The 14,033-nt window shown below is 59.8% G+C and overlaps 1 protein-coding gene and 5 non-coding genes across 6 annotated transcripts; 3 read left to right on the forward strand and 3 right to left on the reverse strand.

Moving 5' to 3' along the window:
- Window positions 1-5,150: 5,150 nt before the first annotated feature.
- Window positions 5,151-11,135, reverse strand: FTCD (formimidoyltransferase cyclodeaminase). The gene is made up of 14 exons (XM_010566992.1): window positions 11,082-11,135; window positions 10,223-10,406; window positions 9,714-9,842; window positions 9,437-9,525; window positions 9,024-9,203; window positions 8,798-8,935; window positions 8,355-8,486; window positions 7,632-7,693; window positions 6,725-6,854; window positions 6,425-6,586; window positions 6,129-6,172; window positions 5,911-6,049; window positions 5,434-5,529; window positions 5,151-5,237 (listed from the first exon to the last, which is right to left on the reverse strand). The coding sequence occupies exons 1-14, from the start codon at window positions 11,133-11,135 to the stop codon at window positions 5,151-5,153; spliced, it is 1,626 nt and encodes a 541-aa protein (XP_010565294.1).
- A 535-nt stretch (window positions 11,136-11,670) lies between these two features.
- Window positions 11,671-11,752, reverse strand: TRNAS-CGA. The gene has a single exon. It is a non-coding gene; the product is annotated as a tRNA-Ser (tRNA).
- Window positions 11,753-12,025: 273 nt separating this feature from the next.
- Window positions 12,026-12,097, forward strand: TRNAP-AGG. The gene has a single exon. It is a non-coding gene; the product is annotated as a tRNA-Pro (tRNA).
- A 367-nt stretch (window positions 12,098-12,464) lies between these two features.
- TRNAA-UGC lies at window positions 12,465-12,536 on the forward strand. The gene has a single exon. It is a non-coding gene; the product is annotated as a tRNA-Ala (tRNA).
- Window positions 12,537-12,821: 285 nt separating this feature from the next.
- TRNAP-AGG lies at window positions 12,822-12,893 on the reverse strand. The gene has a single exon. It is a non-coding gene; the product is annotated as a tRNA-Pro (tRNA).
- A 271-nt stretch (window positions 12,894-13,164) lies between these two features.
- Window positions 13,165-13,246, forward strand: TRNAS-CGA. Its single transcript has one exon. It is a non-coding gene; the product is annotated as a tRNA-Ser (tRNA).
- The last annotated feature ends 787 nt before the right edge of the window (window positions 13,247-14,033 follow it).

Here is a 14,033-nt window from a genome sequence, read left to right on the forward strand (position 1 = left end):
GAGCAGCTGATTCTCCTGGAGCTAAGTTGATAAGTCCAGATAAGTTTGTAGTCTGCCTCTCCTCGCAAATGCTGGAGCACAAGGCCAAGGGTCCCTGCAGCACAGAGGTGACAGGGCACTGCTGAGGACCACAGGATGCTGACAGGGCCCCTCCAGCTCTCCCCGCTCTCTCCAGCAGTCCCCTTGCAGACCTGTTCCTCTGCCCCCTGGCCCCGCACCCCTGCAGTGCCCGTCCGGACCATGATCTCTCAGCATGACAAAGACCATGCCTTCATTCCTCGCCTGCTTCGTGTTCCTCACCAGTTTATGGGCGAGGAGAGATGACGTGCCCCTTTTTGAGGGGGTTGTGCCTTTCCCCACCACAAAGGCGGCATTGCACCTGAGTCGGGCTTTATCCGCACTTTCTTCAGCCCCTCTTCCATCCAACACTTGCGTGTCTCAAGCCAGGACAGGGAGGCAGGGGAACCCTCCAAGGATGGGGACATTTCTGTGAGGTGGAATGGGGAGGAGAGGCTGGGCAGGGCGCAGGTTGTGCGCAGGGGACCCCAGGCACAGGGTGCAAAGGAGCCGGCAGCGTGGCTGCAGGGAAGGGTTCCCAGCATGGGCACAAGCCAGGGCAGGCACAGCGGTGAGAGCTGTGGCCATGCATGCTGTGGTGTCACTGCAGTGTTTTCCCTCCTACAGGAAAGAGAGCAGTAGGGGAGCTTTGAGGGTCACAGGACAAAACACAACTGCATCCAGAGAGGAGCTGCAGGAGCGAAATCCCACTGCCCCAGCACATATACACGCCCAGCCGGTAGTGCAACAAGGATGAACAAGGCTGTGCTGGCAGTAAATCTGGGCGAGATGGGCTGCACCACCTCTTCTGGAGATTCCCTCTGCCACAGAGAGCTGCTCATGTTTGTGCCACTGGGTCCAGCAGCCAGTCACACCGGTTGGCTGCAAAGCCTTCTTGATAGCAGGGCTAGGAATGGTCCTCTTGAGCCATGACAGTGGGCAAAACAAAAATAAAACAGCAGAAAAAGCAGCCCCATGTTAAAAATTTTGTGGTGAAAGCACTGCCAGGCTTTTCTCCTATCCTAGCGAGCATGCTGCAGTCCCATGGCCATGGCTCAGGGGCTTCAGAAAGCAAGCTCACTACTTTTTCCTATTGATTATTACCTTGGCATGGAGGATGGCAACGCATATAGCGCAGCAAGGGGAAAGTTACAGTATTCCCTGCCCAGCCCTTCTGCTACAGCTGGGAAAGCTCACACGAAATTTACGGACTTTTACGGGTGGTGGGATTGATGTTAGCAGCTGGCATCATTACCCAGGAAAAAACACGCAGACACCAGCAGACTGCAAACCAGCACGTGATGCTCCCCACGCTGCTACCTGCAGCCTCGGGGATGACTCTCAGTGGGTTCTTCTGAAAGACAGAGGACAGAGCTGCTGCCCGTCATCTCACAGCAATTCCAGGTCAAAGAATTTACAAGCTAAAACCAAGAAAATCACGCAGCAGGCAAAACACTGCTCTCAGAGAAAGGGGAAAGGAGCGGAGCAACATGCAGGTGGTTCCTGTGGGGCGTTGAGGTTCATGTTTTGTCAATTCCCTGCCATGCGGGTGGGACACGTTCTCTTCAGTCAGAGTCAGAACTGCTGCTTGAGCTGCTTGAGCTGCTGGAGTGCTGGAGGAGATAAAAACAACTTTAGGATAGCACAGAAACAACCCTCTTTCACACCACTTCTTATAGGTGTTAATAATCCTGTGGTGGGTGCCTGTTCCCGGTGCCCAGCTGGGGCCAGGTTGAGCGTGCAGCGGTGGTAGCTGCAGACCCACCTCTCCCCAGGTGTCTTTGCATGCCAAGCAAAAGGTGTGCCCTCAGGTTTCCATGCTGGCTGGATTGCAGGCTGGTAATTAGTTAATGTCAAGGCCCCGGGAGCCATGCAGAGGGTGTGCCTGGGTGGGAGTCAGCACAGCACTATGGCCTCAGACAGCAAACCCTGGCTGGGATACCTTGACTTGAAGATGAAATAGCTAATGACGTCACTGCAATGTTTATCTCAATGCTGTTACAAACCACTTTTTAGAATTCAGAGCCATTATTTTTCTGCTTGGGGAATATAATTACGGGCATATTGTGGGAAGGCAGGTTTTTTATTATTATTTTACAAGGCTATTCAGGCCAATTAAGCAACTTCCAGAAGGGTCCTGCTCTCTGCCAGTAAGGGCAAATGTCAAAGCAGATCACTTTCCAAGCCATTAAACAGCAAGAGGAGCTGATGGTTTGCTTTGTTTGGGAAATGCTCCTGCCTCCGATGGTGGAATTGGGGTCTTGTTTAGCAGTCCCTCATTCAGACCTACTCGGGATGGTGTCTGTCCCTGGAAGGGCATTTCCTGCAGCATCTCCTTTTACATCTCCTCCATTGCTTTTCCTTTTTTGGGTTTGGTTGGGGGTTTTGTGTGTGTGTGTGTGTGTGTGTGTGTTTTTTAAGAGGGAACTGAACTGCTCTGCTGCAGGACACTGAGCAAATGTCTCTTAATGGAGACATGACTCTCTCGGGTGAGCAGGACAAAGTCCTGCGATTTAATACATCGCGTGTTGCACCCTGAGCTGTGTCACTGTTCTGAATGGCTTCAAGGAATGTCATGGATCGTGTTTCACAGGACTCACTTGAAATGACCCATGCTTGCCTATTTATTAAGCAAACAGGAGTCGCCACATCAAAAAAAAGCCACTGAGATGTTGGAAGCCCGCTCCAGCCACTGCAGAGCAGGAGGCGAGAGCCCCAGCTGCCCGGGCTGGATGCTGCGGCATGCATCAGGGGGGTCCGAAGGACCACAGCCAAAATTGGGAGGGATCCGCTCCCCCCCTCCCTCTTACCTTGCCTCCATGGTGCTTGGAGTGCTTCTTCTTGTGCTTCTTATGGTGCTTCTGATGGCAGTCAGGGGGGCACGCTGGGGGGTGCCCATGGGGGTGATGCCCTGGTGGGGGGTGTCCATGGGGGTGATGTCCCGGCGGGTAGGGGCCAGGTGGAGAGGGGCCACAGGGATAGCCACCTGGGGGTCCCGGGGGATAGGTCCCAGGGGTGCCAGGTGGCACTGGAGGGTAGCCAGGGTAGGGACCTGCCGGAGTGCCAGGACCAGGGTATCCCGGAGCAGCAGGTGGGCAAATTTGGACTTGGGGTGGTGGCACCCCTCCGGGCACACCTAGGAAGAAGAGGGGAGCCATTAGCGAGCAGAGCCGGGCTCTTCCTGGATAGGCAATGTGGGGAGCTGGTGTAGCCGAGCACCCAAAGGACCCCTCCCGGTCTACCACCTCCTCACAAATAATGTCCCACTCCCCTCTGGTATGCAGGTTATCCCCCCGGGTGCCTGTGGTGATTCCACTGAGCCCTTCTCTGAGCCCCCATGGCTGTGGGGTACCCACAGCCCTGCCCAGCCCCGCAGCCCCTCACCTGGGTTGGGGTTCCACATGCTCTGTGGCCCTTGAGCTGTAAGGGAAGAGAGGCACCATCAATGATCCCTCATGGCACCTCCTGCCATGGGGTTGTCATCACCCTGCCAGCAGCCGGGACCCAGCTCCTCTGTCCCCCGTGTCTGTCCCGGGCACAGAGACCATGTTTGCTTGCCCAGGAGTGCCGCCCCCCCGCAGACCCCAACAGCCACCCCGTCCCTTTGGGTGACAGCGCCAACCCCGAGAGTGACTGTCCCTACCTCTGTGCACCCTTAAAGCCCGGGCATGTCGTTTCCATTGTTGGTGGAAATAATAAACCAACTCCAGCCCAGCCCGGGTGCCCAGCCCACGTCCTCGTGGACCACAAGGGGCTGGGGACACCGTGTCTCGGTGCAGCGCCAGCCATGGGGACGGTGCACCTGGACCCATGGGTGCCCATGCTCCCACTGCCCCTGTGCTCCCCAGCTGCCCTGCACCCACCAGCCACTGCCGCTGCCTTGGGCAGCCGCTGTCGCTCACCCAACCTGCAGAAAAGCTCCCAGCAGAGGCAATGCCGGCAGCACCCTTCAAAAGCACCGCCGCCAGCAGCACCCCTGATCGTCGTCCTCGGCACGGCTCGCCCGGGGTGGCGGGCACCCGCTAAATACCAGGGCCCTGCCCGGGTGAGGAGGGGTGCGGCGGGCAGGGGTGACACCACAGAGTGGTGGAACTGGCCGCACCACTCCCTGTGCCACGGCCGTCACCATGGGCACATGGGAAACGTCAATGCGCCGCTCCCAGCTGGCACAAAGGTCCCCCAGGGCTGATAAAAACAGGGGACGGAGGGTGGTGGTTTCACCTCCCAGTGTCAGGTGATGAGGCGAGTCAGGCGTCCCCACCATGAACCCTGGCTCGGTGATTCCAGCATGGGCACAGTGTCCGGGGGCGGGGTGGGCTGGCGTGGGGGGGTCACCCTCCCACAGGCACTGCTGTGGGACAGCGGGGCTCAGGGTCCAGCTCATGACTCCCTGTGACACTGCTCAGGGCGCTGCCATGGTGTGTGGGTGGAGGAGGTGATATCTGCCGTCAGACCCGGTCAACAGAGACAGAAGGCAGGGCTGGATGCCCCGATGCTCAAGTCTTCCTATCGGGGGTCTATGAGGAGGGGGAAGAGCTCCTCCCACCCTGTCCCCATCTCCCCACTAACACCCCTGATGCTGCCCTGCATTTGGCAGCGCTCCCTTCCCGGGCCAGCGAGCAATGCAATGGTCTGGTCTTGTCATGCACCATCAAAAAGACACCTCGCAGAAAGGGACTGCGCCAGGTCTTGCCCCAGCCCTGCAGGTAGAGGGGTGTCTCGGGACGGGGTTTTGGACACAGAAACACACAGGGGTGTACAGGGTCAGGAGTTGCCCATACACGGGGATCTCCTCCCAGGCAGCACCACAGGGTCCCTGCCAACTCCTCTGTTGGGATTCCTGGGGCCCCAGGCACTGCCAGCCCAGCCAGCTCTTTCTGCCCCAGGGACTGGGGGATGGAAGCTGGGGTCCAAGCCCCAGACAGCAAAAAGCACCCTCGGCCAGGGAAAGGCCAAGAGGGGACATAACACTAGGATCTACCTGAGCAGAGCAGCTCACCCGAGGTGGATACCAAAGGAGCCCAGGCAGGGACGTGCATGTTTCCCAACTGTATTTGCCACTGCAGAGCCCCCAGCCCATCCCTGAGCCCCTCTCAGGCCCCCCGCTTCTCCAGCAGCGCCAGCACGAGCGCCGAGCCTTGCTTCGCCTCCTCCAGCAGCCCAGAGACCTTCTGTGACATCTGCATGGGAAAGGAGAAGGTGCATTGTTTGCCACTCGACAGGACAGAAGAGCCATCCACCGTCCATCCCATGCATCCCGCTGGTGGCAAAGGGAGGAGGTGCCTGGCCATGAGAAGTCCCAGGGGCTTCAACTCCATCTCTGTCCCACCTCATCCCTGCCACCAGGGCCAGGACACACGCATGGCCCCTGCTTACCGCAAGCTTGAATTTCTCATCTGTTATGTCTTTGAGGTTGATCATGACATTGAAGTAAGCTCCAAACACACCTGCTTCCAGCATTTTGGCTCCCACCTAGGAAAAGAGGGTTGTGAGAAGCTCTCCTGCTGAATCAGAGCACCACAATACACTCCTTACGCTGCAGGACTCCCACCCTCCATGACCCAGCAGCATGCAGTGCTTTCCAACTCGGTATTTTCAGGATGTGGCTCCAGCAGAGGGAAGCATTCACAGCCTTGCCACACAGGTGAGAAACTCAGGCAAGGGCTGGTGGCAGTCAACTGTCCTACAAGGGTTGCAAGCTGCCAAAAAAGTTAGCGAGTGGAAACCACTGGCCAGTTTGGGAGAGAGGCATCCTGGAGGTCAGGACACAATCAGACACCTTGCAGGGAAAGGCAATGAGCCCAGCAGTCTCCAAAGCCCCAGCCAGGGCAGTGCCTGAACCCAGGGCCGTACCTGGATGTCAGATTTGCAGGCCAGGTTGCAGTGGCGTGCCAGCTCCTTCAGAGCAGGCCAGAGCCCGCTCACCTTCTCTGCCAGGGCACAGGGGACCCTCACGGCTGTCTTCAGCCCCTGTTGCATGGCAGCTGTGCGTCTGGGACAGGGACAGCACCGGGGTGAGCGCTCAGTGGCCATGCTCCCCCAGTCTGCAAGTCCCCACCAGCTCAGCTCACCTTTCCCGCTCTTCGGGGGTGCTTTTTGGCAGCTTCATAGCTTCCTGCAGGCAAAGAAAAGCAGATTTGCTGCCGTTTGCTCCAAGACCCCGCGTGCCTTGCATCGGGGCCAGGGCAGACCTGATAGCACCCATGCTCTTGCAAACCTCCTTTAGGTGATGCTGTCCCTTGCCCTGGCTCGGATCAAGATCACAGCTCTGCTCCTAAGGACACTGGGGTGCAGCGATGCCAGCTTCCCTCCCAGCTGCAAAGCCCCCCACTTCCCCACAGGATGTCTGCCATCAGTGAGACCTCACCATGTAGCTGCTGAAGGCACGGGAGTCAGCGTCCACCATCGCCACCAGCTCATCCATGGCCTGGTGGAAGGGGGGGATCAGCTTCCTCATGATGGGGTCCAGCTCCTCAAACTGCCGCTTCCCATAGCTCATCAGCCCCACCATGCAGCCTAGTGCCGCTCCCTGCAAGCACACAGGGGTAAATACTTCAGCAGGACACAGCACCCGCCACTACCACCGTGCTGACTCCCCTCGGGGTCACAGCACACCTAGAGGACCCCCCAGGCAGGCAGGGACCCCATCCAGGTGTGGGGCATGTACCAGGGCAGCTGCGGCTGCGGACACAGAGCCTCCTCCCGGCGCTGCCGACCTCCCACCGACTGCTCGCACGAAGGCACCCAGCGGCTTGGCCACCAGACCACTGTCCACCTCTCCTGCCTGCACCAGGTACCTGTGGCACAGTGGCCCCGTAGGTCAGAGGTCCCCAGGTGCAGGGACACCCACCACCACCACCTGGTCCCTTCTCACTGGGCACTGCCCTCTCCAACAATTTTTCATCCACCCCTTGGCTCTGAGGGTGGTTGAGAAGGGAGCTAGCCCAAAAACCCAGCAGGAGGGTTAGGGAGAGGACAAGGAGTCCCATGGGGACAGACAGACTGCTGGGGAGCACATGTCCTGGTGGTGTGGGGGGTTGGTCTGCATTAGACAGGGTGGGCTCATGCAAATGGCATTTGGTGGGACAGAAGCATGCTTGCAGCCATGTCCCCAGGCGGGGAATGACAAGGACATAAAGTGCACGTCCTAATTTCACCTCGGCACAGGTGGATTTCCCTTCCTCTCCCCCCACAGATGTGCATTTTACACCAGGTGCTGCAGCACAGCATCTCTCCTCGGTGGGCAGCGTGTGAGTTGGAGGCAGTGAAATGTGGGCTGAGGATGGGGTGGAGGATTTAACACATACATGCTCAAGTTTGGCCACAAAACCTGCTTCCACTGCTTGCCCGAGTGACCTGGAGTCCCCCCACCCCATGTTCACAACCATCAGCATTTGGGAGCAGGGACCACCCCGCGCCTGCACAACACCCAGCAGAGATGTCCCTTAGGTTTGAAAAGGAGCTGGGTGCAGGCACCGCTCTCAAAACAAGCTGAGTGCAAGATGCAGGCAGTGGGATCCCCCCAACCAGGCAGGGATGGGCACCATGATGAGAAGCAGGATGGGAGTCCCTACTCGATGATGCGCTCCTGGGGACGAAACGGAGACAGGGAGTCCAGGCCCAGCCGGCTGACCACCTGCAAGGAGCAGCACCTCTGCGTCAGCCCCATTGTGATAAGTCCCATTGCATCCTCATTCCCTGCTGTTAACTAACCATGGGTGATCCAGCCCTAGGACAGAGTTGCTCAGGCTGCCACCCAGGGTGAGGACAGCCAGCGTCACCAGCCTGTCCCATCCTAGACTTGGGGGCGGCACGCAGCCACCTACAAATGACTGGAAACCGCACCGATAAATAATTAGCTTGCTCTTATCTAGCACGTTGCCCATAGGGTGGAAAAGTCCCTCCCTCCTGCAGCTGAAAAACAGAGTCTGACTCCTTGTTTCCAGCTTATGCCAGTCCTGTTTCCCATAATACCACGCACTGCCCTTGAGCTCCAGGGAGGTCTCCTTCCCCTCCTGGCCTCCATGAAGGCAAGCTGGGCAGCTGCTGCCTACATTCTGTCCTCATGGGATGGGGTCTCTGCTCCCTGAGCATCTCAGCATCCTTAGGACAATAAAGCAACTTGTTCCACTTGCTGTGCCCTCACAGCTTGCCAGGCACCATCCCTGGAGACAAGTGTCATGCCTGGGGGCTGCCATGGTCCCAAATCTCTGCTCAGTGCCACTTTGGGAGGCGGGGGGGGGGGGGTCTCTCTTATGATCCCACCCTTGTCTTGGAACCAGGAGGAGCCACGTTACCAGCCTGATCTTCTGTTCCTCCTCCAGGATGAAGAGTTTTTCCTTCTTGATGTAAAATTCAGCCGTGTCCAGCATGGCCTTTTTGGGGACAAGCCCCACCAGCTGGGACCCCACCACAGGGACTTTCAGTGCCTGCGAAGGACATCAGAAACATGACTGTCCCCAGAGCCACCTGGCCTGCTGCCGCTACCACCCCAGCCTGGTGGACCTTCCCAGGACCTGGGGAGCTCATGGAAAAGCCTTCAATGGAAGATCTGGGGGCTAGCAGCAAGTTGCTGAGCTTTTGGGGTGTTCATGCTATTCAGAACTCTGCACAGCTTGGCTGAGCTGAGTGCGAGATAAAGCAGAGCCTGACCTGGGGATGGGCAGAAAAACTTGGAGGGAGACATCCTCTGCAAGGCCCCCATTGAAAAAAGTGTGGCGTGCTACCCCGTGCCACCCACCTCTGCATCCTGGCAGACCTCCTCGTAGACAGTGTGGAGCGGTGTGGTCTCAAAGTCCAGCAGGTTCGTTGAAACCTGGGCTATATTCTCTTCCTCCAAATACCAGCCAATGCCCTGCACCTTCTTCAAGCGCCCGGGCTGCCAAGACCCATCATAGTCAAGGCACGGCCCAGGAAGTGCGGATGCAAGCAGGTCTGCGTCCGGCGTGCTGCCGGCACAGGGCTACCTGGTCGGCACCACGACCCTGCTCACGGAGGTTGAGGGCGATGCGGTGAGCCAGCTCCTTGGTGCACAGCAGGTTGATGTTGTACGCAATAAGGAAGGTCCGGGCGCCCGTCACCGTGGCCCCCCACCGGGGCACAAAGGTTGGGGGCCCAAAGTCGGGAGCCCACTCTGGTTTTGCAAGCTGGGGAGGAGAGCGCGTGGGCTGGCACCACTGAGCAGCACGAGCCACCCTCCCAGGTATGGCATCTCCCTCCCCAGCTGGCATCTGCCATGACCACCTCCATGTTCAGCAGCACCCAAAGTGTTTCATCAGCTCCTCTCGGTGCAAAGCGACTATGCCAGCCCCCAAAGCTGGGGAGGTGCAGCTTGGCTCTACCCAGCCCATGACACCCAGCCAGGTGCTGCCAGGCTCACCTTCTCGGGAAGCGCCTCGTACTCTCCAGCACGGATGGCGGGCAGGGCTTTCCTGCTCTCCTCCCGCGCCGCCTCTCCGTACAGGTAAACTGCAAGACAGAGCTGGGGGTGAGCACTGCCGGGCAGGGGCTGGCGGCACATCACCTAGCGGGGTCTGGTTTTGCCGATTTGGGAGCAAACGCCATTTGGTTAAGCTTTTGAAAAAGGTGTAGTTTCTCCACAGCTGGAAGCATGCGGGTTGGGATGGGACAGGCAGAGGTTCCTGGCCCCAACTCACCAGGCACCCCCAGCTCCGCTGCCAAGCGCTGCCCGAAGACGTGGGCACAGGTGACGCACTCCTCCATGCTGACATTCATCACTGGCACAAAGGGGCACACGTCCAGGGCCCCCATGCGAGGGTGTTCACCTAGTGATGGGGCAGATATAAGGATGGGAGCTGGGAAGGGCAAGCAGACAAGGAGGGAGAACAGCCCTTTCCCAGCCTCTTTTGCAGACTGGGCACTGCTGCCACAAGGAAAATTGAGTTTGTGGCAGTAATGTCTACTCCAGCCCAAGGACAGGAGGGATTAATCCTCTCTGCATCAAGAGGATGAGCAACAGCTTTGCATGGCTCCACCACCATTCATCCCAGCAGCGCCGCTGGCTGCAGGTGCAGTAATGTGCTGTGCTTGGCCACCAGCAGCTGATTTTAGCTCCAGCCATGCAAGGTGCACCTGGAGCCAACCACGCACCGCAGCTGAGGGATGCTTCGCACCGGATCAGCTCCTGTGCTGCCCCCAAGCTCACCCGTGTGCCGGCTCATGTCTATGAGCTGCCCAGCTACGCGGGCCGCACTCAGTGCCCCTTCAACGATGGCCTCGGGGGACCCCACAAAGGTGTAGACAGTGCGGTTGGTGGAGGCGCCGGCGTCCACATCGAGCAGCACGCAACCTGGTGTCTGGGAGATGGCTTCCCCCAGTGCATTGATCACCTGCCGGACAGCGGAGGGGAGCAAGACAGCTGAGTCGGCCAGACTTCCACCACAGCCCACTCCTACCCAGGATTGTTGAGACACCGCTGGCTCCCAGCAAGCCCCAAACCCACCATGGTAGGGGAGAGACACCCGGCTGCTGCTGCACTTTGGAGAGCACTATCACAAATTGCTGTTCCTGAGGATACTGTCCCCTGCCAGCTTCATAAGAGATTTGGCTCTGCAAAGCCTATTCCCTGGGGGAAGCAGTGCTTTTACTGCAATTTTGGGTTTGCTGAACTCCCCTGCCTCCAGTAGGGCCAAAGTTCAGCCTAGGGATGATGGCCAACACAGATCCCATTAACCTGGACGGTGTGTTTTGGCACAATAACCGCAAGTGATATTTCTCTAAGGGGATATGCCAGACCACTCTGAGCCCTCAAGCTACAGCAACCTGCAGGCAGTGGAGAGGGGGTAGGTCTGAGCCCCCTCTTCTCACCGAGGTGCCAAAAGGGAGCAGGGGCTGCCTTTGGGCATTTTCACCATTAGCCAGGCAGGCAAAGGTGCACAGCACTTCAAAGGAGGCAGGGCAGAGTCTGGCAGCAGGTGCTGCCTGCACAGCCCCTCCACCAGGGCAGCCCAGCCGTCAGCACCCTGGCATCGCCCACCCCGCAAGCCCTCCGCGCGCTCCCTCACCTCCTTGTTATTTCCCTCTGAGAAGTTGGGGACACACTCCACCAGCTTGGCCATGGTCCCAGGGTCTGCCTGCACCCTGCAGCCCCACGCTCGGCTCCTTGTGCCTGTGGGTTTGCCTGCCCTTTCCAGTCCCACTGCAGAGAAAAAAACCTCCCAGCACGCAACCTGTTGCCTCTTCCCTGAGCCGGGGTTTCTCATTAACTGCATCGATCAGTGGCCAGGAGTCAGAAAGGGTCTTGGATAAACAACGTGGTACTGTCCCTTCTATGTCTGGAGCAACTCTGGGCATAAGGGTGCTGCCTGCTTGCCAGGGCCAGCCGTCAACACTGATTAACCACGAGTGCCAATTAATTGCTAGGAGAAGGTGATGCCACATGAAGAAAAGCATCTGCTGCATCCAGCACCACGCTGTGGCTACCGGATGGGACAGCCTGCTCCTGCCCAGGGCACAGTGACAGAACAACCAGCACTCTGCGATAGCGGGGGACAGGAAACCCAGTGTGGGCACCCCTGGATCCCCAGTGTTGGGAGGGGACAGATGCTCCTCAGGATCCCCACTGTTGGCACCGGGGCAGGAGGTAAAATCTCTCGCTGTGAGCAGGATTCGAACCTGCGCAGGGAAACCCTATTGGATTTCGAGTCCAACGCCTTCACCCCTCGGCCATCACAGCCCCAACCCTGGGCACCTGGGGGGGACACCAGCCCCCTGCCCTGTGCAACCCCTGGCCCCCCTGGGTGCCCCTTTTCCTGGGAAGTGGGGAGGTCTCCAGGGTGGCCGGTGCATCCCGCACACACCCTCAGCCCCGCTCTGCTCCCCAGGGCCCGCTGGCAGGGCCCGTCGCCAAAAAGCAGCTCCTGGTGCCGCGGGGTCCCTGGGCAGCAGTGCCCCCCCAGCACCCCATTGCCCGGCACAGGGGGTGGGTGCCCGAGCAGCTGCGCACCCCGGCTCGTTGGTCTAGGGGTATGATTCTCGCTTAGGGTGCGAGAGGTCCCGGGTTCAACTCCCGGACGAGCCCTCCTTTTGCGCACCCACCTTCCCCAGCACTGCGTGAGGCCATGGCACAACCGGGGCACAGAGAGGGCAGCGGTGCCCTGCACAGAGGGGCCGGTGCCAGGTCCTGTCTGGCACGTCCCCGTGGGCAGGACGGACCCCCAAGAGCCATCAGCGAGGGGCTGCCAGGGGCATGGGCAGGGAGGCGGGTGGAGGAAGGGGTGGGAAAGGGCAGCTGGAGGCAGCGCTGGGCACCGTAGAGCAGAGCGGGTGCTGCCATCAGCGTGTGCCCCGAGGGCCTGTTTTTGGGGTCAGGGCCGTGGGGGGTGAGCGGTGGGTCAGTGGTGGGGGGTGAGGGGAGTTGTGCAGGCCCCCACGCCTGCCCATGCAGAGGGGATGTAGCTCAGCGGGAGAGCGCTTGCTTTGCATGTAAGAGGCCCTGGGTTCAACCCCCAGCATCTCCATGTCCTTTTGCCTGCCCAGACCCCCTCCCTGCCAGCTGTGGGGCTGCCAGAGCCCCCCAGGTCCCCTAAAATAGCCCTGGGGCTGCCAGTGGGCACAGCTGGCCTGGGGATGCTTCCCAGCACCTACAGAGAGGCTGCAGGGAATGCGCACAGGTGTTTCCCTCCCCTGCCTGGGTGCTGTGGGGTCTGGAGGCAGCTTGTGTCCCTTCCCCATGAGGCTTGGGGTGAATTTTGGTGGTGGTGGGAGCAGCTGGGTGGGAGTGGGGTGGTGGGTGCGCAAAAGGAGGGCTCGTCCGGGAGTTGAACCCGGGACCTCTCGCACCCTAAGCGAGAATCATACCCCTAGACCAACGAGCCGGGGTGCGCAGCTGCCCGGGCACCCCCCCCGTGCCGGGCAATGGGGTGCTGGGGGGGCACTGCTGCCCAGGGACCCCGCGGCACCAGGAGCTGCTTTTTGGCGACGGGCCCTGCCAGCGGGCCCTGGGGAGCAGAGCGGGGCTGAGGGTGTGTGCGGGGATGCACCGGCCACCCTGAAGAATTCCTGCTTCCCAGGAAAAGGGGCACCCAGGGGGGCCAGGGCGTGCCTGTGGCGGGGGGCAGGTGTCCCCCCCAGGTGCCCAGGGTTGGGGCTGTGATGGCCGAGGGGTGAAGGCGTTGGACTCGAAATCCAATAGGGTTTCCCTGCGCAGGTTCGAATCCTGCTCACAGCGAGAAATTTTACCCGCCCCTATGGGAGTCGGACTGGGGCTGGGGGAAAGCAGGGGTGGGAGGGTTCTGGGCTCCCCAGCAGCCCCCCACCCCTGCACCTCACCTCGTCCTCTATGTGAAGCAGCTCCAGCACCAGTGAACCTGCTCCCTGACAGTCCCGGGAGAGCGAGGCAACATAGGGCAGGGAGCCATAGACCACTTGCCCTGGGGCCAGGTGAAACCCTCCCCTCTGAGGGGGGACCCACCAGAGAGACTGAGGACACACAGCCATGGGGTGTCAGGGGTGAGTTTATCTGTAGATGCTTTTACCAGTGGGCCAGCTGGGACCCACACTGAGCCCATGGCTGTGGGGTAAAGGGGGAGGGCTGGGGAGCCCAACACAGGCTTGGGGTACTGTTCCACCTTCAGATGGGAGAGGACCTGGGTCCAACCCCCTGAGGAATCCTCTCCTTGGGCAAAGCCTGCCCTGCTTTGTCTGGGTGATACAGAGCTCATTTGGAGCCAGCTGTTGGCTTTCGTTGCTTGTTCCCCCTGACAGACACCACAGCATTGGGCTGGGCAGGGCAGCTCCCTCTCTTGGGGGTCCTGGTGTGGGTTGCAGACACCACTGTGCCCACCACGCATCACTGCTGTCCCCCCCGAGTCCTGGGCCAGCTGTGCCTGCTGGCAGCCCCAGGGCTTTTCTGGGGGGCCTGGGGGGGCCTTGCAGCCCCACAGCTGGCAGAGAGGGGGTCTGGGGAGGCAAAAGGACATGGAGATGCTGGGGGTTGAACCCAGGGCCTCTTACAT

This window comes from Haliaeetus leucocephalus, unplaced genomic scaffold, assembly GCF_000737465.1.
Source record: "Haliaeetus leucocephalus isolate CR32 unplaced genomic scaffold, Haliaeetus_leucocephalus-4.0 Scaffold223, whole genome shotgun sequence".
Taxonomy (NCBI): Eukaryota; Metazoa; Chordata; class Aves; order Accipitriformes; family Accipitridae; genus Haliaeetus; species Haliaeetus leucocephalus.

What these genes read in the sequence shown, in the direction of transcription:
- FTCD (XM_010566992.1), bottom strand. Translation starts at nt 11,135, where the DNA reads ATGGCCAAGCTGGTGGAGTGTGTCCCCAACTTCTCAGAGGGAAATAAC. An exon ending in ACGAGGCGCTTCCCGAGAAG is followed by an intron (nt 9,204 to 9,436) that starts GTGAGCCTGGCA and finishes TCTCCTCCCCAG; the next exon opens with CTTGCAAAACCAGAGTGGGC. An exon ending in AGGAACAGAAGATCAGGCTG is followed by an intron (nt 7,694 to 8,354) that starts GTAACGTGGCTC and finishes TGCTCCTTGCAG; the next exon opens with GTGGTCAGCCGGCTGGGCCT.